General features: G+C 38.7%; 1 protein-coding gene across 4 annotated transcripts; it reads left to right on the top strand.

The window, feature by feature from the left end:
• Nucleotides 1-900: 900 nt before the first annotated feature.
• On the top strand, nucleotides 901-2,208 carry LOC106445638 (probable E3 ubiquitin-protein ligase RHY1A). 4 transcript variants are annotated; one of them, XM_013887222.3, is made up of 3 exons: nucleotides 901-1,377; nucleotides 1,462-1,574; nucleotides 1,885-2,208. In XM_013887222.3, the coding sequence occupies exons 1-3, from the start codon at nucleotides 1,192-1,194 to the stop codon at nucleotides 2,171-2,173; spliced, it is 588 nt and encodes a 195-aa protein (XP_013742676.1). In that variant the 5' UTR covers nucleotides 901-1,191; the 3' UTR covers nucleotides 2,174-2,208. The 4 variants fall into 4 exon arrangements, with proteins under 4 accessions (XP_013742676.1, XP_013742677.1, XP_048618253.1 ...); XM_013887223.3 differs by having other exon boundaries at nucleotides 1,880-2,208; XM_048762296.1 differs by having other exon boundaries at nucleotides 1,462-1,595.
• Nucleotides 2,209-26,150: the final 23,942 nt, after the last annotated feature.

Raw genomic sequence — 26,150 nt, 5'->3', positions numbered from 1 at the left:
GATCCAAACTGGTCTAGAGGCCCATCTACGCTCTCAGAAGGGATTCGAGCCCATAAAAGTTATGACGGTTTGTCCTAACTCGCAGAAATTCGATAAATGCTAAGTTTCCAAAGATAAATGTAAATATTCGAGGATAACTATCAAGATCGACGAAAAATGGAATATTCCCAAAAGAGGTAGACTTGGACCCGAAGGCGAAGGATGGGCCACCGACCTAGAGCGACTATATAAGGAGTGCAGGAGCAGAAGGAAAGGGGATCCGAGAATTTAGACTTAGAGAACTCCTGCTAGCTTAGAGAACTTAGGGCTTAGGTGGTTAGACTAGCACGGCAAGGCTTAGGACATTTTGGCCACCTCTTGTCCTGTTGTTCCGATAGTTAGCATATCTCTACTCCTCTCGGAGAAATCTTGTATTCATACAATTCAATAAAACGCCTCTGAACGATTATGTATATTTTTATCGTTCTAAAGTGATTACGCAGAGAATTCAGACCTTCAAGAAAAAACGGGTTCACTCGGTTTTCCTCCATTATTATTTATTATAATCGACGGTGTGAATTTCGGTTCGCACAAACTTAAACTGGTTTAACGTTTTATACCAAAACGTAACCACACATTCTGTAGTAAAATAGAGCGAATGCATTTTTCTTTCTTGTTTTCTGCTCTCACATTATTTACGTGTCTTTAATCATTTTCCTATATATTTTACCAATGATTTTTTATTTTTTACTAATTTGATTTAACATAGTCTTATTATACGATTTTTTCTGTAAAAAATAGTCCCGTGATTAGTTATCTAATACAACACTACCAGGGCTCCTGTTTGTTCTTTTTTTAATTACAATATAATGTTTCATATCTTTACTAAAGTCTGTACCGTCAAGATGTAAAAGTTTGTTTTTTGTCAAAAGGCCTTCAGTCAAGATGGAAAAGATAGGGGAAAAGGAAATTCTAATGCTAAATAAGAAACTGTTATCTAATTTAAAACTAACTTTTAGATTAAATTTTTTGAACTTTTAACTAACTTTTAGTTTATACCTAACTAACCCATCTTTATATTTTTCCATCATTATATCATATTGCTCTCAATTATTAGCGATATAAACCTTTGTAACTGCCTGTCATTTCTCTCTCTCTCTCACCCTCTCTCCCTTCCTCTAAGCAAGCTAAAACACAACAAGAATAAAACCTATGGCTGGTATGCTTCCAGGAGTTGAGTGCGCGAGGAGGCGGCGATTTCACGGCGGTGCTCCACCGATTGACTTATCCAACACGGCTTCTGTGGCGGCAGCAACGGGACACGTATGGACTCGCCGACCATCCTTCTCTCTCTACACTACCAATCACGAGAGTCACCAAGCCTATGTCTCCTTCTCGGTAATGAAACGACTAAAATAAAAGAAAAAAGTTCAAACATTTTCTTGGGAAAGATTGTAACTTACAAAATTTATAAAATTATAGGAGAGAAATGTTAGGAACAAATCTTACGGTGTTGATAACGACGAGAAGCTTGTAGGAGCAGCCAAAGAGGCGAAAGATAGATTGGACGAGCGGCTGAGAAACCCGCGAAGAAGGTTTGGTTTGTTTAAACAAGTGTATGATAGCAAACCAAGTCCTAATTCACCTTAAAATGCACCGAATCAGCTGAAGCATTTTGCTTTAATTCCTTGATAATGACGCATGATGATGCACTATTATCTTTCTAACATGTGGTATCACATGAGCATATAATTGTGAGATTGCCTTTTGTCGGACAATTATTTTATCCTTTTAGCGCTAACCGACTTTTCTCGACTAGGCGCATTTTAGCAAGGGTTTCAATTTAAAGATTACCAAATTTGACATTTACTCGTCTCGAATTTTACTTTGAATTTTCAAGTTCAGGCAAAATGGCAAAGACAAAGTGAATAAATTGGAGCAAGGGAAAATTAAATCTCTCATGGATTTACCGACAGAGTTAGTTGGGTTGAAGAAGAGCCGGGGAAGGCTTGTCAAATGGTTCGGGTGGCGAGTAAGGGAACAACAAGAGTGTGCTATATGTCTTGACCAGTTGAAGATGGGTGAGACATTGGTCCACCTACCATGCACCCATAAGTTTCACTCCATATGTTTATTGCCTTGGCTAGATACCAACGGGTATTGCCCTTATTGTCGAATGGACATTTGGAATTAATTGTAACAATTTGATGTCATACTTGTTTACGGCTATCTTAGTCTTTAGAATTTCTAACATAAGCTGCATATCCTTGACCTATATAACGTTGTGAAGAAATGCATCCATAGTCTATCAGCACCATATATAAATCATATTATAACATATGCGAGAAGATAATGCGGAAGAATATAATAAACGTGATAAAAACAACACAAAGATTTAATATTGTTCACCAAATTGTGACGTCTACATGTAGAAACAAGTTTCGGATTACATGAGGTTACTGAAACACAATATAGATAAAAAAAAAACCCCTTCATTATAAATCAATCGGTGGATGTCCATAACCGGCCCAGTCCATAACCGGCCCAGTCCATAACCGGTCCATATACTTAGAGAGAGACGGTCCAACCCTAAAGAGAGAGAGGCGGCCGCGAGACTTAGAGAGGAGAGAGAGGCGGCTACAACTTGCCTATTTCCTAATTCGTTTATGTTTATGATTTGTAATCTTTCATTTTATTGTATTTGTATTTCTATTTCTCTCTCTTGTAACCTCTATATAAAAGGAACACTTATTCATTAATAATATACATAAACTTACAGTTCTAAATCCTTAAGTTTACAACACGTTATTAGCACGATAGCCTCTAACACCCTGAGCCTAAAACCAAATAGCTAAAACCCTAAAACCCTAAATGAAAAGAAATCTGCCTCGGAACTTCGAAGAGGCCGTTCTCCCAAACCGTGAGGACCCAGAAAACGATCAAGATATCAAATCGAAGCCCTGGCCGAGACGAATCAGTCAGTGCAAACCGTTTGTCGACCTGACCACCGACGCGCCCTTACGCACAGATAAAGTGCACCCCGATTTGCTTTGGAACCCTAATCCGAACCCGACGATACCGACGAACCCTAATCCGTTCGCGACTCCATTCCAGCTCGTGTCCACCTGATCAGCTCCAGCCCCAAGGTGTTCCTGATCCTAGACGAACTCAGATCCATCCTACATCAAGGACAGCTTGCGATCCGACAGCAACAGCTCCCATTCGCATCAGAGCCGCTAGCGATCCGATAGAAGCAGCCCGCGTCCCAGCCAGCTCGCGTCCCGATCGTGTCTATGCTAGAGGTTCATTCTTGGTGGTCCAGTTTCTACAAACAACTAAACTAAAGGTATTTTGAATTCTAAGAACATAATGAATCGAATTTGGTTGATTGTAAAGAATGAAACCCTAAAATATAATCTCTAAGATGAAAGCCATAGGATAATAGATCAATCCCTATGCGAGTAAATCGAAGCTCTATAAGTTCGATCCCGAAACCCTAAAAATCGAGATTGATCCATTGATCAATTAAAATCAGAACCTTAAAGGTTTTGAATCTCAAATCAAATCCCTATGATCTAAGATAAATTTTCGAAATCCCTAAACCCTAATTCGAAAACTATTGATTAATTAAAACTGATTGATTGATTGATTGAGATTGAATTTGATCATCCTGAAATTGAAATTGCTTGTTAATAAAATCGAAACACTAAAACCCTAATTCTGAAAATCGATTTTGATTGTTTGAAATTGAACATTGATTGGTTGATTTGATCACCTAGAACTATTGTTAGGATTGTTCAAACTCGAATCTGATTGTTTGGCTTGTTTAAACTAAAACCCTAATGACCTAGTTTAGATTATTTTAAAATCGAAATCTGAAACTACATATTAGGTTAAACTGTTCTAGACTTGATCATACTCGTGGCCGTGTGGCCTTGTTGCATTCATACCATAACTTAATCACATTGATTGATTGCAATTACACTTAGAACTTATTCTAGGAATGGTGTTGAATTGAATCAAATAGCCGTGTGACTTGATCTTTGCTTGGCCGATAGGTTTGCTTGTTTTGATTGCATCATGAACTGATAGAAACAAACCATGTTAGGATTGCAATTACACGACAAACTAAATGCATAAAAACGAACTAGTTTGCATCCATGGCCGTGCGGCTTGCTCATTGGCCGTGAGGCATATATCTTGGCTGTGAAGGCTTGTTTGATTGTTTGAACATAAAATACTAATCGTTTACACATTAAAAACTATTCCTAAAAGATCTAAAAATATTAATCTATAACTTCAGATGTCGAAAATCAACAACTTTGATTTCGCTGTCCTAAATCTATCTGGAGACAATTACCTTCAGTGGGCGCTCGATGCTAAGATCATCTTGAAATCCAAGGGTCTCGGTGAATGTATCACCGAGAACAATAATGCCAATGAAAAGGATCGTTACAGAGCCATCTTGATCATTCGTCATCATCCAGCTGAGAGTCTCAAGGATCAATATCTAACCATTGAGAATCCACTAGATCTTTGGACTGAATTAAAATCGAGATATGATCACCAGAGAACGGTGATCTTACCAAAAGCTCGGTTTGATTGGACTAATCTGAGGATCCAAGACTATAAGTCGGTGGACGAATATAACTCTGCACTGTTTAAGATTGTTTCTAAAATGAAACTGTGTGGTGAAAGTATTACGGAACAGGATATGCTTGAGAAAACCTTTTCCACTTTCCATGCAAGCAATGTGCTGTTACAACAATAGTACCGAAAGAAAGGTTTCAAAACCTATGCTAATCTTATTTCTTGTCTCTTGCTCGCTGAGCAGAACAATGAATTACTAATGAGAAAAGTGAAAAGATGAGACCACTTGGATCAGCTCCACTACCTGATGCACACGCTACAGAGGACAATAAAGAGTCCAATCACGTCCAAGGAAACGGCCAGTATGGCCGTGGTCGAGACAAATCGAACGGACGTGGCAGCGGTCGAAGATCCTTTGGCCGCGGGCGAGGAAATGGTCGAGACCATGGACGAGACCGTGGCTCATTTGGATGAGGCCATGGTCATGGCCGTGGATCTTCTTTCAAACCCCAACACTCGACTAAATCAGAGAAATACGTGTGCCATAGATGTGGAATGAGCAATCATTGGGCTAAGACTTGTAGGACTCCCAAGCATCTTGTTGACCTCTATCAAGAGAGTCTGAAAGGGAAGAATCCTGAAGCCCAAATGACTTACCAAGATGATGAAAATGACTTTAATCATGAGAAGGACGATCTTATGGATTATGAAACTTCAGATTGACTAAAAAAAAAACTATACATGCATTCTCTATTGATCTAGACTATGCCAATATCAGTATGATAGAGGCAATAGTCATGGTAACCAGAATGGTTTACTCACGAAATTATACACTTTATGGTATGACCGGATTGGCCATCCTGGTCCAAAACATGATGCGAAATTGATATTGTAAAGGGCACAAAGAGTTATCCCATAGAATCTCACGTGTGTAGCATGAACACAAGGGAAACTCATTAGGCCATGATGTCCCAAAGCACTTAAAGATTATAGTATGTCCATGAGGGGGCAGTGAGGACAAATCCGCACATGTCCATACTATATATAGCTTGGTTGAATCCTTTTATAAATCTGTATTGGCCATTACCCATAGGTCCAAACTCTCAGTCCAAGGCTTGGGGACACACGAATTTACATGCATCTTTACTAATAAGCATCAGACCATTAAGTGAGCATAGATATTCCCATCTCAAATTTATTACGGGTCATGAGCCAGACATATAACATCTTGAGATATTTGGATAAGCCACCACAAATATATGTGCCGTCTAAGATGGATCCTTAGAAGAGGATGAGGATGGGGATATATGTTGGATATGAATCTCCCACAAATAATGAAGTACCTTAAGCCAAATATGGGTGATCTATTTAGTGGCCAAGAACACGGATTGCAAAGTTTAATGGATCTGACTATCCAACATTAGGGGGAGAAAATAATAAGCTGGTAAGAGAAATAGAATGGCATCGACCATCATTGACTTGGCAAGATCCTCGGACTAAAGAATGTGAAATAGACGTCCAAAGATTATACATTTACAAAGCTAGCTAATCAAATGCCAGACACATTTGCTGACCCGAAAAAGAATGACTAAGTCATATATAAACCAGCTTGTAAAGCACCAACTAAATTGATGTCCAAGAGAGACACATTCAAGTTGCTACAGAGTCTATACAAGATAGACCAATAAGTTCCAAAGATAAGAATCCTCGGAAACAAAAGAGAAAGGTGCATAAAATGATAAAACAAATCCGAGGTCAAGGAAACCATCCCAGACATAGAGATAAGGCCGGCCGGCTCTAAGGTACAAGTACCAAACAATGTAGCTTGGGACGCCAAAAGTATTAAAAGTCCTGATAATAATGAATCTCAATCGATTATATCATGTCTGGAACATAATGAAACACAATAAGGAATGTCGACATAAGATGATACAAGGTAGCACTTGAATTTATGAATATATGCGAGGATCATGAACCCACGTCAATATAAGAGTGCGCACTCGTAGAACAGATTGAATGGAAACGTGGGGTTAAATAGTTTAAAGAAGAAAGGTGTATTTGGCCATATGATAAAAACGCCATATCATGTTAAAACCAGTGGATATAAATGGGTCTTGTGAGAAATATAAATTGTGAGATATAAAGCTAATGTTGCACAAGGATTCTCACAAAGACCAGTAATAGATTATGAGGAGATATACTCCCATGTGGTGGATGCAACTACTTTTAAGATTTCTCATAAGTCTGACTATATAAGAGAGAAAATTAGACTTGCAGCAAACTGATGTAGAGACTACATATTTATATTGTCCACTGGATAATGAAAGTACTAGAGGGTATTGAGCTGAATGTACAGCAAGTTCTCGAGAACAATATTGATAATCATCGAAATATATGATCTGAATATCTTAGGAACCTCTGGATACAATTTCCCAAACGGTTGAATACCTTAAGAAAGAATTCGAGATGAAAGATTTCGGGAAAACAAAATTCTGTTTGGGATTACAACTTGAGTACATAAATGATGGGATCCTTGTGCATCAGATGACATACACTGAAAAGGTACTCAAGAGATTCAATATGGCCGATTGCCATTCTCTGACCAGTCCCATGGTCGTGAGGTCTCTCAGTGCCATAGGAGCTTTAATGTACTTGGCAACTCACACACGGCCTGGTATAAGCTTTGTCGTGAACCTACTATCTAGGTTTAGCTCCTGTCCGACCCAGAGGCATTGAAATGGGATCAAACATGTTCTTCGTTCTCTGCAAAGAACGAAAGACTTGGGTCTATATTATACTAACCATAACAAAGATGGTTTAGTTGGCTTTGCTGATGCTGGTTATTTATCAGATCCACATCAAGCTTGATCACAGACAGGATATGTCTTTACACATGGAGGTACGGCCATATCATGGCGTTCCATGAAACAAACCATCGCGGACACTTCATTTAATCACTCGGAAATCTTGGCCATACATGAGGCCAGCCGAGAGTGTGTTTGGTTGAGGTCGATGACCCAACACGTCCGAGCTGATTGCGGGATGGCCGAGTGCAAAAAGCCAACCGTGATGTATGAGGACAATGCTGCGTGCATTGCTCAGCTCAAGGACGGTTACATAAAAGGTGATAGGACGAAACACATATTGCCTAACTTCTTCTTTACTCACGAGCTTCAGAAAGCCGGTGAGGTCCAGGTCGTCCAAGTACGATCCAGTGACAATTCAGCTGACCTATTCACCAAGGCACTTCCTACCTGCACGTTCAAGAAGCTCACGCATCAGGTTGGGATGCGTAGGCTGAAGGACCTCCACTGAGGTTCACATCAGGGGGAGTAGTACGTGTTGTACTCTTTTTCCTTCATCATGGTTTTGTCCCACTGGGTTTTCCTAATAAGGTTTTAATGAGGCAACATTAAGCGTATTACAATCTCTGTATGGTTATGGCATCCAAGGGGGAGTGTTATAAATCAATTGGTGGATGTCCATAACCGGCCCGGTCCATAACCGGCCCATACACTTAGAGAGAGAGACGGCCCAACCCTAGAGAGAGAGAGGCGGCCGAGAGACTTGGAGAGGAGAGAGAGGCGGCTACAACATGCCTATTTCCTAATTCGTTTATGTTTATGATTTGTAATCTTTCATATTATTGTATTTCCATTTATCTCTCTTGTAACCCCTATATAAAGGGAACACTTATTCATTAATAATATACAGAAACTTACAGTTCTAAATCCTTAAGTTTACAACACCCTTCTTATTATTTGAAGATCACTTTTATAAATAAACCTTTATCCCATGTGTGATTCACAACTTTGTCATTTCCTAGGTGTCAACACCACATTCCACCTCACAACCTTTTTTAAATAACCCTCTTTGACATAGACTAATTACGTGTCATGCCATTGCCAAAAACATATAATATATGTTTCATTTTATGCATCTTGATTCTAAGCATTTATTATGAGCATCTTGTCAAAAACATATAGTCTCATTTCATGAACGTTGTTCACTAAATTTAGAAGATTGAAACTTTTTATACATCCATGTCACGACACTATTGTATAAAATGTGAACTCTATGGATAATATAATTTATATGCCATGTTAAGTTATATTGATACTTTTTAACATCCCTATCAACTCGAGATAATATTATGTTATTGGCCATCATATTATATAATTTTCTAATTTATGTTATATAATATACTATGCTGAATAACCCATAAACAAGATGATATACTATGTTGTGCGATTTGTCTCTGTGTTGTTGTATATTAGTTAGTTATTATTAGTAATATATTATTAGTAATATGTTAGCATAATAGTTGTGTATACTCGATCACATCAACAATATAATCGTATTTTTATTCTGATTATAAACACTTAGATACAATACGAAGATATTACTCGAAAATGAAACATATAGTCCATGATATATTTGACTGAATCGGAAAAACCACTGTCATTGGATCTTGATTAAGCTATATTTCCTTAATGGAGTAAATCTCGGTGTCAAATATTGAATGCTCCAATTCAAAAGATTAATGAAAGTTGGTCATGAAATTTGAGTCAATCAAATATTTTCGGAATGATTGACTTTCGTGTTTGTGGTATTTCAATTATGGGAAGTCTATTGTATTCTTTCCAATTTTAGAGGATAATATTCGCACTGATTGATCAATCGTGACATATGTGATAGTAACATAAGATGTTAAATCCCTATGGTCAAAATTTTGAATAAATATGCGATCAATTATGGATTTTTTGGCGTGATTTTAGGGTTATATGGAATTATGGATTTCATAGTCAATATAATTTTTTTTATGTCCATTCATTTATCTATAATATTAAACAAAATCACTAAAAATTATTAACCCTGATGGTATGTGGTATAATGCGCAATGTACCATCAAAATTTATGTTAATGAACTACACAGCAAGGTCCATTGTCTACTATGTTCTAACTGAATCATATCATAAGCATTTCAAGCTTTGTTGTGTAGATTTTACACACACTCTGTTAAAGACACTTGCGAATAACATTAAAACATTTTAGATATATTTTTAAGTTATTTGAAAAAGAGTATACATTCATTATATTTGTGACTATTGATGTATGACTATGATCACTATGATTCATGTATTGAAAATATAACTGATCTTCATTATTGTTCATTGTTACATTAGTCTAATTGAATCTTTTCGAATACTGCTGATATTTTGAGCAATTGTTCGTGTTATATAACTCTGAATCCTTAACCAAGTTCGTAGCAATGAGTGTTTTAACCTCCTATGTATCTATTCAATTAATATATAAACTTTAGCTGTAAAGTTTTTCTTAATGGACAATAGAAATCAAAATATACGCAAAAAGAAAGGTATAAAGAAAGATTGTTTTTTGGTTGACAAGAAAAAAGATTGCTTTTTAATGAGTTTTTATTATTTCTTTCGTTATGATAGAAATCTCACGAATTTCAGGGCAATCTTTAAAACATCAATAGTATTTTTTTTTATTTAAATATGGAATATATGAAATATATGAAATATGATGGTCTATTTAATTTAAATGTTCAATTTTGTGTGCACGTTAATTTCAAACTTTACGTATTTAGAAGAGTGTAATTTGTTAATATCTGATTAAGTGCATAAAATAATAATATACTCTATCCCATTACCGAACTATAAGGCTTAAATTTGGAGCTTAAATTTGGAAAATCAATATTTCAAATAATATTATTATCTAATTAGCCCGTAGTTTCTTTTTAAATTTTAAATGTCCATATAAAATACCACCATTTTTATTTTAAATAAGACCCAGTAATATGTTATATATAACAAATTCACAACTCAAATAATACAAACCTAATATAAGAATGTAACCAACATGTAAACTTGAAATAATGAAGTAAAATATAAATGCAATTTTTTTATATTCTCATACCGCACAAGGTGCGGGTTACCACCTAGTATATAGAAAAAAAGAGTATCTTAGAGCATGATTAACCAAGATTCTTAATTTGGGGTCCTTAACTCATGATTTGACACTTTTTTATTTATTTATTATTTTTTATATTTTTCGGCTAAGAACCGGCTCTTATATCTCTTTTTAAGAGACAGTTCTTAGTTTTTCTTAGTTAAAATTAACAAAAAACAGTTCTTAGCCGAAGGTAAGAACTCATCCTAAGAACCCGGGTTAATAATGGTCTTACATCCTAAAACCATAGTGTTGACGGACTTGCGGGCTTAGACCCATTAAAAATGACTAAATAGAATACGTCCGTTCATGTGAGTAGGGGTGGGCAAAAAACCGAACCGAACCGAGTCAAACCAAACCAACCGAACCGAAACCGATTCGAACCGAACCAAAGTCTATTTCAAACCATTCAGTTGATGATTTTCCCAACTCGAATGGTTCGGTTCGGTTCGGTTCGCCTGAACCAAACCGAAACACCGATGTATTTTTGTAATTATTTTAATTAAAAATATTAGTAATACCAATATACTAAAATTTTAATACCAAACCACAAATTTTTCATTTTTTATTCATTAACTTATATTTTTCTAACCTAATATGTAATCATCAAAATATTTTGATTTAAAATATTTTATTTATTGCATGCTTTTTAATTTTAATGATATAAGAAACATTACTAATGATGTTAGGTTTTTTTACTTTACTTAACTTTCATTTGTTTTAATTTTTATATACTTTTTGTGATTTTTTAAAGGTTTTTGTTTCAGTTTTATATTGAATTTATTTATGCTTACATAATTTATGTTTTGAAATATAATTTCTCTTAGAAAAATTAAACTAAAAAGAATATAATTAATCCGATCCAAAACAACAAACCAAACAAAATACAAACCGAACCGAATACAAACCGAACCGAATATAAACCGAACCGAACACAAACCGAACCAAACTAACTATGGTTTACATCAGTTGGAAAAATACTAGAACCGAACCGAACCCGAACCAAACCGAGAAAATAACCGAAATGTCCACCCGTACATGTGAGTAATCATATCGCTAGTTAACCGAGCCAGATTAGATTGAAAGCATATCAACAAATCATCTACGTTGACATTCTAGTGAGCATCTCATCAGATCTGATTTGAAATGGCAAATCTATACCGGAAACAAGATTATCTACTTCGTAGTCAAAAGGTGGACACATATTAGTTTTAGACAATTAATATTTCACAAAATCATCAATTGCATCTGTATAGTCTTTCGATTTTATGGTCATCTCTTAGTTACAGCCGATAGAGGAAAATGATATGACACCCGATTTTCTCAAATAATATAAAAGCAAAATTAATATAATAATAGATACTGAAACAATAATAAATTCCACATTATAATATCAAGTCAAATACAGAATCATAAAGTCAAACATCAAATACTGATAACAGCATAAATTCGAAAGTATGAAATAGGAAATAACATAAACGATAAAAACCCAAAAATCCAATAGCACCGGTTTGATAATCACTCATGCTCGTCGGTTTCACCTGAAAAAAGAAAGGAAGGAGGGATGAGTAACAGGGGAGTCACTCAGTGATGTATGAGATGCTAAACCACAAACCACTGACCTAGTTCATAGCACTACAACTATGTAGCCTAGCTCTAGCATGAAACAAACACGGTGTCTAACACACCACACAGAACAATCATATGCCTATTGCACCATACAACGACAAACAATGCGATGATAGTACATAGCTATTATATGCCCGAGTGCATAGAATATAACCATTCTTAACATCAACCATTTCACACAACCGTTGAATCCTCTATTATCCTATTTCTGGTTTAACAATCAATAATAATAATAAACAAACAAGACTCTCAAAAAGATTCGATTCACAGAGACGGATCATGTTTCGAAACAAAATTTCCATAACGGTAGTACTAAACTAGTTCGAGATTTTAATGGAGTAGCGCTCACTTTAACAATGAATAGAACTGTGTTATCTATGAACTCCAAATGCTCAAATGTTATCCAAATCTGAAAGCAGGACAAAAATTTGAGTCATAACGCCCTACGAACAATTAAAAACAGGTCTGGTCAAGGTCTACGGAAAAGTCATACCGCTGGTCAAATGTCAACCCGATCAACCCTTGACCAGAAATCAATTTGACCTAAGCGACCGATTAACCCTAACCGATTTTGAATTCAATTGAACCAGATCCTAATTTAATTGCAAACCGGTTTACTCCTAACCAAATCAATTTCCAATAACCAGCCAGTTTAATTCCTAACCGATTTCGAATTAACAAACCGTAACTCAATTAGCAAACCAAACCGGCTTGACCGGTCAACGAGTTGAGTCGGAAGAGAACGCTGACCCGGCCACGGTCATCACGATCAAGGCGGTCAGCACGGCGACAACCGCCGAGTGAAAACGCTCGCGACATAAAACAGAACTACGAGATGGCTTGATCCTCGAAAGAGGTACGTAGGCAGCTCGTCCAAAGACAAGTTCAGCTATCCCCCTCTCTAAGACGGGGGGGGGGGGGGAGTGGGTGCGTATACTCGTATACTCCCACATAGGAAAAGATGCGTTATTGTAATCAATTTTTTTAGAGATTTCGAAAATGTTTACTATAATATGCGTCACTCTTTTTTAAGACACCTGCGCTTCAATTAACGCAAAATTCTCAGAACACGCTTAGAAAATCTACAAACGTTAATACTCTTGTCAGCAGCCTCGTACGGCCCAAAAATCGCAAAACAATCTCGCTTCAGCACCGAAAATATACGTATAGTCTTCGAAATAACTGCGAGACGTCGGCAAGTTAAAAATCGAGACGATACGAACAAATTATCCGAACGCGACCACTAAAAATCTTACACTCCGTTCGTCGATTGGACCCGACGAGCACATCAGCCGTCTTAAACAAACGCAACTTGATCACTCTTTTGATCTTCGAACGTCCAACACAAGGACGAAAGCGCGCTACAAAAAAAATCCGAAATTTTGGTCTAGCACTTCGAGTTGGCTTAAAAATTGTCTCTGGAAAGATGCTCGATTCGTACCATACAAGTCGTATAAGCCGAGAACCTATCGCGGACTTTAAATCGGTACGAATCAGGTAGAAATCGCAACAGGAAAACCGATAACCGGCCAGTCACCGCACAAACCTTAAAACCGAAAGTAAACCTAGGTCTTGCCCTAAACCCATCGCATTGGTCTCAGACATCTCAAAGACATGATATCTAAATGATACAAGATCCTAAAACATGTCTCTCCGTTCATATCTCAACGTTCCCGAAAGATCGTAAGAATAAATAATTTTTACGAAAACTCACGTCTCGAACAAACCAACAGATTGAACGCCTCAACGAAGTTAAATATGAGACGACAACTCATGTTTACTTCAAACCCACTCGAAAAAAGTAACTCAAACAAACATCCATTATATAAACCGCATAGCCGTAGGGGTTCAAAGCCACCAACGGCCAGTCCCGATAAAAACGGCCAAAACAGGCCCATACAAAGTTAGAAGGCCACACTCGGCCGGACATATATGAACAAAGGCCACACTCGGCCGCAAAATACTAGATAAGGGAAAAACTTCTTCCCGTCAAATAACTCACAGATCAAAGTTAAAATTCCCGGACAAGGAAGCTCCAAATGCATCCGCGGGATAGTTCACTTCCTCATCGTCACCGGCAAAATCAGTCGTGGTTTCTACGGTATCAGAAAAAACCGGGATGGGATCCCAGAATCCCTGAATCTTCCCATCGATCGGAGAAATGAGCGTCTCAGCGTGAGCATGATCCTTCATGCCACCCTTCATTAACTCCATCTCCCTCTCGAAAACGTAGTCATCCGCGCGCGTCTTCCAAAGTCTCCCGACTGAGCCGCGACACTCACGGAAGTCGCCCAGCGATTTGAAAACGTCCTTGAGATTCCCGTACTCAACCTGGAATTGAGAAGCGCGAGTCTTCATCACCTCGACAATTTCCCTCTTGCCCTTCCGTTCCGCCCTACGAACAGCCCTGGCATGCTCACGAGCGAGTTGAGCATCTCGCGCCAACATCTCGTCTCGCATGCGAGCAAGATCCTTTTCTGCCTTCTCCGCTTTAAAGCGATAGATCATGGCCTCTCTATGGCTCGCCTCAATGGCCGATCAAAGCAAGTTCAAGCCCTATAAAACCGATTGACACGTTACAAACAAAAAAAATAATAACGATCGTCAAAATTCTTAAAGCTTATACCCCGTTGATGATACGAGATCCTTCCGTGACGACTTTCGGCCTCCTCGACTGTTCGTGGCCGGAGGAGCATCGAAGCCCGACGGAAGACCAGCGAAGAAATCATCGAAGTCCGGAATAGGGACCTCGCTCGTACCACTTCCATCGCCGAAAGCAAGGTGCGGATCCCATCCCGGAAGCATGCAATCGTCCACCGAAAACTCCAGGTCACCGAGGTCAATGTCTTTCCCCGTCGAAGAGTTCAGCCCCGTCGCAATCGTGGGAGAGGTGTCGGGATCTTGATAATCAGGCTCGGAATCACTCCTTGTTTGTCCACCCAAAGCAGGACTAGGATGCACAAACCTCAGTACCTTTCGAACTCTCTTCGGCGTAAAGGAAGTCCAGAAAAAAGGACCGTTCCTGAGCAGATCCCTTACCGCAATAATGTCCTCCGGAAACGGAGCAAGAGGATTTATGAAGGGACGATCGTTCGGCAACCTCCGGAACAATGGGATACAACTCTCCTCAACGGACGCAGCGTCTACACGAACAAAGAAGGAAAACTTCTTCCACGAGTTGAAGTTAAAAGTAAACCCCTTTACCACTGACATGAAGTTCCGAGGAACCAGCCTGTACGTGTTCGTATCCTTGATGATCTGTAACCGAAGAAGCGCTTCGAAGTGATCGACGGTGAGGGCGAGACCATGCTCGTAGTTCAGGATCAAGAATCCAATGAGGTGCTGGACGCCAAGAGGATTCAGTTGGCTTATCGCCACCCCGAAACGATCCAACACACAGATGATAATTCTGGGGATCGGGAACCACAAACGACAGCGCACTACGAATGCTTCGTAACAGGTAAAGTAACCCTTCGGGGGACTACTAGTGCGCTCTCCTTGTCGAGGAACCCTGAACTCCACCGCATCCAAAATATGGTAGAACGACCGCATGACCTCGAGGAATTCACTAGTACTCCAACTTGGTGCACCTACCTCCATCGGGCGATGGTTCATGACCGGGAACGATTTTTCTTTGGGAGGCGTGATCGAACCGTAACACGCCACCCACCATTCCTCGTTCTCGGCCGGTTCTACCGAATGAGGAAAGAATTCCATCTTTGGCACACGAAGCTCTTCAGAAACGTTCGCGGGCAAGGACCCTTTCTTCGAACTCCTCTTCTTACTCGACATCTCGTGTTTTTCTTTTTTTATCAAGAAGGAAATGATAGAGAGAAAGAGAAAGAAGAAAGAATTTTTCAAGAAACCTCTCTATGAGAATGAGTAAGTGTAAAGATTGTGAAGAAATTACCTCCCTTCTTATAGGCATGAGAAATTACTATTTACTTGCGGATTTTCGGACACGAACTTCGCCCAAATACACCAATCTCGCCCGAACTCGCCATACCGGGCATTGGGATCTCACTAGAAATCCACGATACCAACGAGCTGAGGGGCTAACTGTTGGGGTCGAAAACGGTTGCGACGAAGCTAACGTCCAAATCCCCGAAGAAGAAAACGAAAAACCTTTTTCGACAAATACTTTTTCGAAATAGATTCTTCCTTACGAAAAGCTTTCCGGAGGAAACGCAAGTCATCGGACAAGAGCTCGAAAAGGGTCGCTACGCAGCGACCGAATGCGTGTTCCGCTCGGCCGCTACGTAGCGACCGAGCTCGAGCCAAAGCTCGGTCGCTACGTAGTGACCGAGCGTCCATTCCGCTCGGTCGCTACATAGCGACCGAGCTCTTCCGAAACGTCGATACGACATTAGTCCATGCATTCTCGTCTACCCTTCGATGCTATCTCCCGAAGACCGTAGCGAACCCATTTCACGTTCCCCGCCATTCTAAGTTATCGATAAAACTTTACCGTAAAAACCGCGAAAAGTTCGTTCTTTATCGAAAGAAGCCGTAATAAACGCTTCGAGTCAGAAGACGGTCCAAAGGGACCTAAGACATGACTCGAGGCCCAACTTACGATTTCTTAACTAACAGCCCATGAGCCGCATGGCGGTTTACGCTTGGTTCGCAAGGAAAGATAAATGTCAAGTTTCCGCGGATAAATATGAATTTTTGAAGATAATTACGAAGATCGGAAAAAATGGAATATTTCCATTTTTATGCTATGGTGGCTTAAGGGCAGAAGGGAAAAAGCGTAAACCGACCTAGGAGCCAGTATATAAGGAGTTCTAGGCAAGAGGCATGGGAAAGACTTTTTCAGAGCAAACTTAGCACTTAGAGCGATTTAGTCATATTTTCGTTTTTGTTATTCGAGCTGCGACTCAACTAGGTTATTGCCGTCTTAGGGTTTTAGAACTAGGAACCTCGCCAACAGCTCTCGTAGCCCAGGCTCTTACCTTGTTGTAACGCTCAAACGCGAATTCGAAATAAGATCTTCTTTGCTCTCTTTTCGATTTCTTATACTTTATCGTTGTCTTTATTGTGTTCTGATTGCTTGGCGTGTGGTATTAGCAGATATCCGGGACCTCTGGGAAATTAGGGTTTTCCTAGTTTCTTTATTTAAATGGAAATCGACAGTGCGAATTTCGGTTCCCACAAATATTTCAAGCCTTGAGTTTATTATACTCCCGAGGAGGAAAAAGATCCTTCGTCAAGACAACTGATGTGTTCAAATTACCCCAAGAGAAACTATCTCAAATAAGAGATCGATTGTAGTACTTAAGGATCGTATCCACAGAGACTCGATATCTCCCACAATAGAAATGAGTTTCAGATTAAGCTAGGTCAAATAATATAAAGCGATAAATAAGAAATCAGTAAATAGAGGAGTTGTTTGTGATGGATGAAGTGATACTAGACTTAGGGTTTCAATCATGCTACAATAACTATAATATATATATTCTAAGAGTTAATCCTAGAACTCAATTCAATAAGCAAGTAATACAGCTTTTGCATGTAATTAGTAATCAGATGTATAAGTCCTATGTTCCAGTTGTCGCCCACGAATAAGGAGTGAGCGTCGATCGATACTATAGAGTGAGTGTCGATCAATACTTCTTTAGACAAGCATTAACGACCTAATGGATATGTTCACTAGATTAACTAAACCAGCTTTTGCTGATGCCTAAAAACCTAGCTCGGTAGAATTCAGTTCAGGTAATAGACCACGCTTTCGCGTGCGCCTTACGATCCTATGATTAGGGTTCTAGTTAGCTATTCTAAAACACAAGAAGTAAGAAAAATTATGTGAAGGATTCAATTAATCACCCTATCAATTATATATCTTAACAGAACATCAAAACCCTAGAAAACCTAGATCTAACAGGTGGATCTATTCATACATGATAGCTGTTACATAAATTATAGATGAATAGATAAATATATATAAAATAATAAAATTAAAACTAATGGAGTTCCAAAAGGACTCTGAAAGAGTTCCTCTCTTCTCTCTAATATGCTCAAATTAACCTCAAGCAACTCTCTTAAATAATAGATCAATTATAATACTTAAGGATCGAATCCACATGGAGCGTGGGCACACAATAAACCAAATGAATAGTAAGATGCAAATAAATGAAAACAATAAATATTAAATAAGCAGTAAATAGGATAGATGGAATGTGTTTGCATAGATAAAACAGAAGCTAGACTTTCAGGTTAGGTAATCCAAACTATGACATAGTTGCCAAGTGCATGTGATAATCAATCTTAGAACTCGAATACTAATATAAGATTTTCCAGCTCAACCTGTGAGTCTACGTGTTGGAATTTTATGTCCACACTCTCGTGTGTCACACGGAACGGGTATCGATCGATGCACCTATAGGGTGTCGATCGATGCTCTTCCGACAAGCGTTAATGATCGGATTGATAAGTTCACTAGGTTTCTAAACCAGATCTTGCATGCGCTTAATAACATAGCTCAGCAGAATTACTATCAGGTATGAGCCTACTCTCCTAGTTGTCAACTCCTAAATCATGATTCTAGTTAGCTACTCTAGAATGCAAGCAATAAGTCATAACTCTGTGAAGGATGTCAATTTATCACCTTCTCAGTTCTAATATCAATAATTCTTCATAACCATATAAACCCTAAGTCTAACAAGGTAATTACTCAGACATAATCAAAAAAAGAAATAAAGATAAACTGAATGAATTGCAATAATTAGATAGGGATATATAGAAAACCGGAGTTCAAATAAAATACTCCTAAGGAATTCTTAGATCTTCTCTCCAAAACCTTAAGCTAACAACCTATTCTGAATTTACATCTGTGTATGTGTGTTTGTTGTGTAAATGGCACAATATATATTCTAGGTAAGAACTCGTCAGGGGAATTCTTGTAAATATGTAGACTTTTGGGCTCAAATCTTGATCTTGGCATGCGAGGCTTCTCGCATCGGGTGTCGATCAACACTAAGGATGTGTGTCGACCAACACTTGCTCTGGGTATCGACTCTGTCGCCTCTTCATTTGCTCAGCTACGGGTTTCTCCCCATTTAAGCTCCATAATGTCCACAATGTTCCATAAGTACCTAAACCTATAAATACACTCGAATAGACTCCAAACATAACATAACGACTCTAAATAAGATATATTCTATGACATAAGAAGTGGTCAAATCCATAGTATATCAACTCCTCCAAACTTATTCTTTTGCTTGTCCTCAAGGAAAATATAGAACAGTCTCTACAAAAGGTCTGAAAACGGCGGGGACTCAAAACAATCTATAAAAGTATTACCAAGTATTAGTGAAAGACTAACGATGTTAGAAGTGATTCAATGGCTACACACTAGTTTAGCAACCATACCATACACAACACAACTCCACTAATAACTCCTGACATACCCTTGTACTGTCCTCATTTCTGCATAAATATAGATGTGTAGACTAAATCTTGGGAGTATCCATCACATGACCCATGGACTCTTACTCAGACAAGTATCTGGACCAACATATAGTATTTTCTAATCCTTTCCCTCTCTTTTTCTTCTCTGGATCTTTTCTTTTCCAATAAACAATGGTGCTGATGCAGTCCATCTTGTTCATCTTCTATTCCAATCATATATATATATATATATATATATATATATATATATATATATATATATATATTTTCTTTTTTTCTTTGACAAAGTGTAGGCGAATAGTGGGGTCATCGGTAATGTACCTACCCCTCGCATCCAGCAATGTGTGATCATTCTATTAGAGTAGAATTATGGGGTCGCAGGAAACATTCCTACCCTACTAAACCGCAAGAAATCATTTCAATCTTTTCTTATTCTATAGATGCCGATGAGAATGTGAGTGGGGGACCAAAAATATAGACTTTTACCTTCCAGACTTGCAAGAGGAATCCGATCCTGTGCATATCAAGCCCCAAAACAAGCTGATGTAGTTGATTAAGGTTGGAAGTCAACTTTGGTTTCTCCAGGCATTCTTAGGGGGTGTGAGTGTTTGTGGTAGGTGATCCACTGCGGTGTTTTCATATAGTACACTCTGCAATCAGTAAATCTAAGATGGTGCTAGAGATGGTAAAATACTAATAAAAATCAAAAAAATTTATCATCATCCCCTTCTTGACTCAATAAAACATTTGACTCAAAAAAAAAAAAAACAAAACTCAGTATTAGTAACACATCCCCGAGACTTAGAATTAAACAACAATGTGCCCAGTGATATTCAACCTAAGATCGGAGAAGAAAATAAATCATAAGTAAATATAATGTAACAAGGAATCTGGTAACCTGTTTCTGCGATGAGTATCAATCGACAATAGATTGGTGTCGAGCGACGCTCTTTTACGAATGGTATCGACCGCTACATGGAAAGGTGTGGGGCGATGCTCGTTACATACTTTTCTTCCTTTGATCTGAAATCACATAAATCCGAAAATAAGTAGCAATAAAAATAAAAATATAAGTAAAATACCTAATAATGGATTACCTCCCATCCAACGCTTGTTTATAGTCTATAACTTGACGTTTATGAAGGTTGAGACTAGAAATAAGAGGGAGCAAAAAACTTTGTTGGGAAACAAATCTCCACATCTTCCTCAGACATTTCAAACTAGGTGCCTACAAAGCTCCTTATTGCCTTCTCTTCTTTGGTTCTCTGTCTCTTCAGCTTCTACAATGCATTATTGACGTCATCCACTATGCTTCTAAGATCTTCCATACACTTGTGTATCCATCCAATATTGCTGTCAATAGGATAGTAAATTCCATCCAGCCTTTAATTGGTCTCTTTTATCATCCTCTCCTGGGATGTGTACACTCCATCTATCATGTCTCCAAGCATGTTTTAGTTACTAGCTGTTGTGGATCTGGTTGCCTCCTGTGACGCACATTGTACCGTGGTAAACTCAAATAGACACTTCCCGTTCTTTCAGCACACTCAAGGATATCAGCTATGTCGTGCCTGGACACATTGAGACTCCTTCCATCTTTAGTTTTTGCGTCTCCCCACTTGTGTCTGTAAACTCCATACTCGTCTACTGTGAACGCATTGAGTCGTGGTGGAGGTGCTATGGGACATGCGGTAGCTTTGAGTATCATTGCCTCGAGCTGTTCCGAAATCAAACTTGTGTCGATCGACGCTAAAGTTTAGGTGTCGATCGACGCTAAACTCTCCTCGTAGTCCTTGTGTTCATAGCCACAATGGCTGACTGCTATGAATCCTGGGTCATCACCCAGTCTAATGTAGGTCGTGTGATCTCGTGAAACTTGGACATGGTCGTAGAAAATTTCCCTATCAACAAGTGTGAGAAACAACTTGTTATCCTGCATATTGCAGACATCTCCTACAGTATCCATGAAGGTTTTTCCAAGTAGTAGATATGTATTCCATCCATTTGGGATATCCATAACATGAAAATAACCAGGGATCACAAAGTTACCAATTATTACCTCCTGGTCTTTGATTAGTCCTCCTGACTTCACCTTAGAGAAATTCACAAAAGTGAAAGAATCTTTAGAAGGCTCAATCCTCAATCTCAAATGTTCTGCCATAGCCCTTGACATGATGCTCACTAAAGATTATGTATCACAGAGTGCATTCTGATAGAAATGTCCTGCAATAGTGCATGGAACAACAAATTTTCCAGGATCATCTTTCTTTGTTAGCTTCATATGTCTCTTTTGCAGTGCTCTGATTTTGTAGAACAATTGTTTGATGTCCTCCTCTGTTTCTCTGTTTTCTCCGAAAAACATGTAGAGGTGGTAGGCGTAGTCGACATCATCGAACGGTTCATCAATGGGTATCTTCAAGACCCTTTTGGTAAATCCATCTAACTTTTTTCTCAGTTTCTGCTCTCCTTAGATGCTTAGGAATCTTATTTCTCCTTCTCATTCCAACAGGAACTTGTCCATCAGCAGCCTCGGGAAAGACTACTGGCTCCGTTGCATTATACTCTGGAGGGCGTCGACTATAGTTAACTTATTGATTCCAATCAACAGTCGGCCTTGTCTGAGATGAGTATCGATCGGCATAAAGACGGTGTCGATCGATGCTTCGCAATCGTGGTCGAGATATTGTGGTTGGGGTGTAGTAACGATCGTCATCAGAGTAGCATCGATCGATGCTTGCAGTTTGTTGAGATCCTACGTACTCTGCTGGCTGTGGTGATCGTTGCTCTGACGGGGGTGGAAATCGATGCTCAACATGTGGTGGCGATCGCTGCTCAGCAGGTGGTATCAGGCGACACCAATGCGAACTGCCCATCGACTTGGAGCTTTCGACTTTAAAGTCTCTTTCTTGCAGTTTCTCATTCTCCACCTCTTCCCAAAAATCATCATCAATCAGGGCATTCACGTGGTGCCTCTGACCAATTTCACTTCTTTCCCTAGCTTGTGTTTCCTGCTTCATTACATCCTCAATGTTATGTATGAACTGAGTTTCCAACTTCTTCACCTGGGTGTTGAGAGTATCAAACTTCCCATTCAAGTTGTTGTACACAACATATATCTTTCCATTGAAATTCACAACCATCTTCTCATGCCCATCAAGAACTTGATCAATCATTGATTCTAGTCTACTTTCCTGAGTTGGTGGAGGGATGTTCTGATATGAAGATGCTCCATAGTTCCTTGTGAAGTTTTTGCTACTGTTGAAGGGTTTATAGTATTGGGAATTCTGATTGTAGTTGTTTCTATGGCCTGAACCACTGAAGTTTTTGGTGTTGCTCTGATTCCCATACTCTGATTCTGAAAACCAACACCACTCACAAAGTTCACATCCTCTTCTTCTTCTGGCTTGACTACATATAGAGCTACAACTTCTACCTCTGTGAAACTGACTTGCTTCACGAGAAGTTTGTGGACACCATCCAGCTTTGCTTTAACTTCATCCAGCAGTTGCATGTCCATGCTAGAAACTTATTTACTCCTCTCATGGTAAGTATTCTTGGAAAAGATCTCATGCTAGAAACACCAGAAGAAGCAAGGAAAAAGATCTCTTACCACCATCATACCATCAAATACCAAAATCGATGCCTCTGAAGTAAGTATTAAGCAGTTGTACTTGTTTGAATCCATGATGTGGGCATTCACGCTGGTAAGATTTGAATATAACCCATGAGTCTCTGAAAGACTGTAGACTTTTGAGCGAATGTAGAGATTTTATTCCTCAAGTCTTCAGCTCGCATATCATCAAAAAAGTTACGCAGGAATGCGTTTTTGATGTTAGTCCACGTAAGAGATCCTGACATATCAACTGCTTAACCCAATATGATGCGTCTCCAGGAAGTGAGTACTTGAAGAGCTTGCAAAATAGAGTCCCCAGGGACTCCATTGGCTTTAATAGCAGATACTAGATCCTCGAATCGCTCCAACTGATCTATTGGGTGCTCATGTGAGAGACCATGAAATGGTGCTTGTCCCACAAGAGTCAAGTAAGTAGGCTTGAGCTCGAAATCGTGCCTCTGGAAGGCAAGGGCACAAATTGAAAACATGTTGGCGTAGAACTAATATGGGCGATTGTAGTCAGCCAACGGTCTATGTCGAGCAGCCTCAGCATTTTCTACATTAGCTGCAGCATTCTCAGCTTCCGAAGCAGCGGCTCGTAGAGCATCTGCTTCTGGATCAGGGATTTCAGCCCCCTGATAATCTATCCTTCGACCTGCTGCATTACGCAGGTGGTCCTCTGGGTCACGTAGGCCTCCTTCACCATCTCGGATCAGTATCAGTGGTGCGACCATGTTGTTAACTTACGGGTTGGTGTCGATCGATGCTTCTGTAAGAGTGTCGATCGTTGTATGCCTGCGAATAGTAGTATCGATCGATGCTGATTGCTTCCTTCTATGGATGGTAAGAGATCTTTTTCCTTGCTTCTTCTAGTGTTTCTTGGCATGCACCTGAAAGACACAAGAAAATAAATTTCTAATTAGTAAGACAAAAAGAAAAATAACCTAAAAATAAAACCTAGAAGAAATCTAAAGATAATCTGATCTAATGGCGAATCCAATGCTCCCTGAAAACGGCACCAAAATTGATATGCTCAAATTAACTTCAAGCAACTCTCTCAAATAAGAGATCAATTATAGTACCTAAGAAGCGAATCCAAAGGGAGCGTGGGCACACAATAAACCAAATGAATAGTAAGGTCAAGCTAGGCAAATAAATGTTAAGACAGTAAATATTAAATAAGTAGTAAATAGGATAGATGGAATGTGTTTGCACAGATAAAATAGAAGCTAGACTCTCAGGTTAGATAATCCAAATTATGATATAGTTGCTAAGTGCATGTGATAATCAATCCTAGAACTCAAATATTAATATAAGATTGTCCATCTCTCGCTGCGAGTCTACGTGTTGGAATTCTATGTCCACACCCTCGTGTGTTACATAGAACAGGTATGGATCGATGCACCTATAGGGTGTCGATCGATGCTCTTCCAACAAGCATTAATGATCGGATCGATAACTTCACTAGGTTTCTAGACTAGTTCTCGCATGCGCCTAATAACTTAGCTCAGCAGAATTACTATCAGGTATGAGCCTACTCTCGTAGTTGTCAACTCCTAAATCATGATCCTAGTTAGCTACTCTAGAATGCAAGCAATAAATCCTAACTCTGTGAAGGATGTCAATTTAACAACTTAGCAGTTTTAATATCAATAATTCTTTATAACCATATAAACCCTAAGTCTAACAAAGTAATTACTCAGACATAATCAAATGCGACATAAGGATAAACCGAATGAATTGCATAATTAGATAGAGATAGAAAAATCGGAGTTCCAATACAATACTCCAAAGGAGTTCTTAGATCCTATCAAGCTAAAAACCTATTCTGAGTTTCCGTCTGTGTTTGTGTGTCTCTTGTGTAAAACAATGGCACAACATATATATTCTTGGTAAAAACTTAAATATGTAGACTTTTGGGTTCAATTCTTGATATTGGCCCGCGAAGCTTCTCGCATCAGGTGTCGATCGAAATCAAGGATGTGTGTCCACCGACACTTCCTCTTGGTATTGACTATGTCACCTCTTCATTTGCTCAGCTACAGGTTTTGCCCCATTTAAGCTCCATAAAGCTCATAATGTCCACAGTGTTCCAGAATGTACCTAAACCTGTAAATACACTAGAATAGACTCTAAACATAACATAAAGACTCTAAATAAAATATATACTATGACATAAAAAGTGGCAAATCCATAGTATATCACTCTCCTTAAGAGAAAACCTAAAGTAAAATAACAGAATAAAGCGTAGCCGTCAACAATGGCTTAAAAACATATAAAATAGGGTTTCAAGTTGTCCAGGGGTATTCTGGTAAATTGGTGTGACTTATGGGCGTAAGTCGGTCTTCAAATATACTCGACCCGTATTCTTGCATCAGTGTCGATCGACAAAATAGGACTGTTTCCGTTTAACACTCCTTCGTATCTTTGACAGTTTCCTCTCGCGAGGCATACGTACCACTCTTCGTTGGAACATGCATAACTTTATATCTAACCGTCCAATTGACCTCAAACCGGTGGCATTAGAAAGATAACTCAATATCTCTTGTAAAAAATATCCGCTCAATATCACCGTGGGAAGGTCTCCATCCATGGTGAAACCTTTGACGCATATATGCAGTTCTGCACCTCAAATAGCTCGAAAATCACCAAAATTCTCCATAACGTACCTGGACATTAAAAGACTGTAAATCAGACTCCAAGAACATATAATATACTCAATTAAAGACATGTATCATGGTCTAAATGTGGTAAAATCCATGGTATATCAACAGCACAAATGTGATCACCAACATCAAAGCATATTTTAGATATTTGAAATATAATGATATTTGATGGATTGATTGATACCACATATAGTGTGTGATATTTAGTTTTGATATTGTTTCCAATAATCACACTTCCAATATATTCAAACTAACAATTCAGTATCGTAAAAGACAATATGTCAATGTAT

Source organism: Brassica napus, chromosome C7 (genome assembly GCF_020379485.1).
Source record: "Brassica napus cultivar Da-Ae chromosome C7, Da-Ae, whole genome shotgun sequence".
NCBI lineage: Eukaryota > Viridiplantae > Streptophyta > Magnoliopsida > Brassicales > Brassicaceae > Brassica > Brassica napus.
Note: the sequence above shows the minus strand (reverse complement) of the source record. Positions and strands in the feature narration are given on the sequence as shown.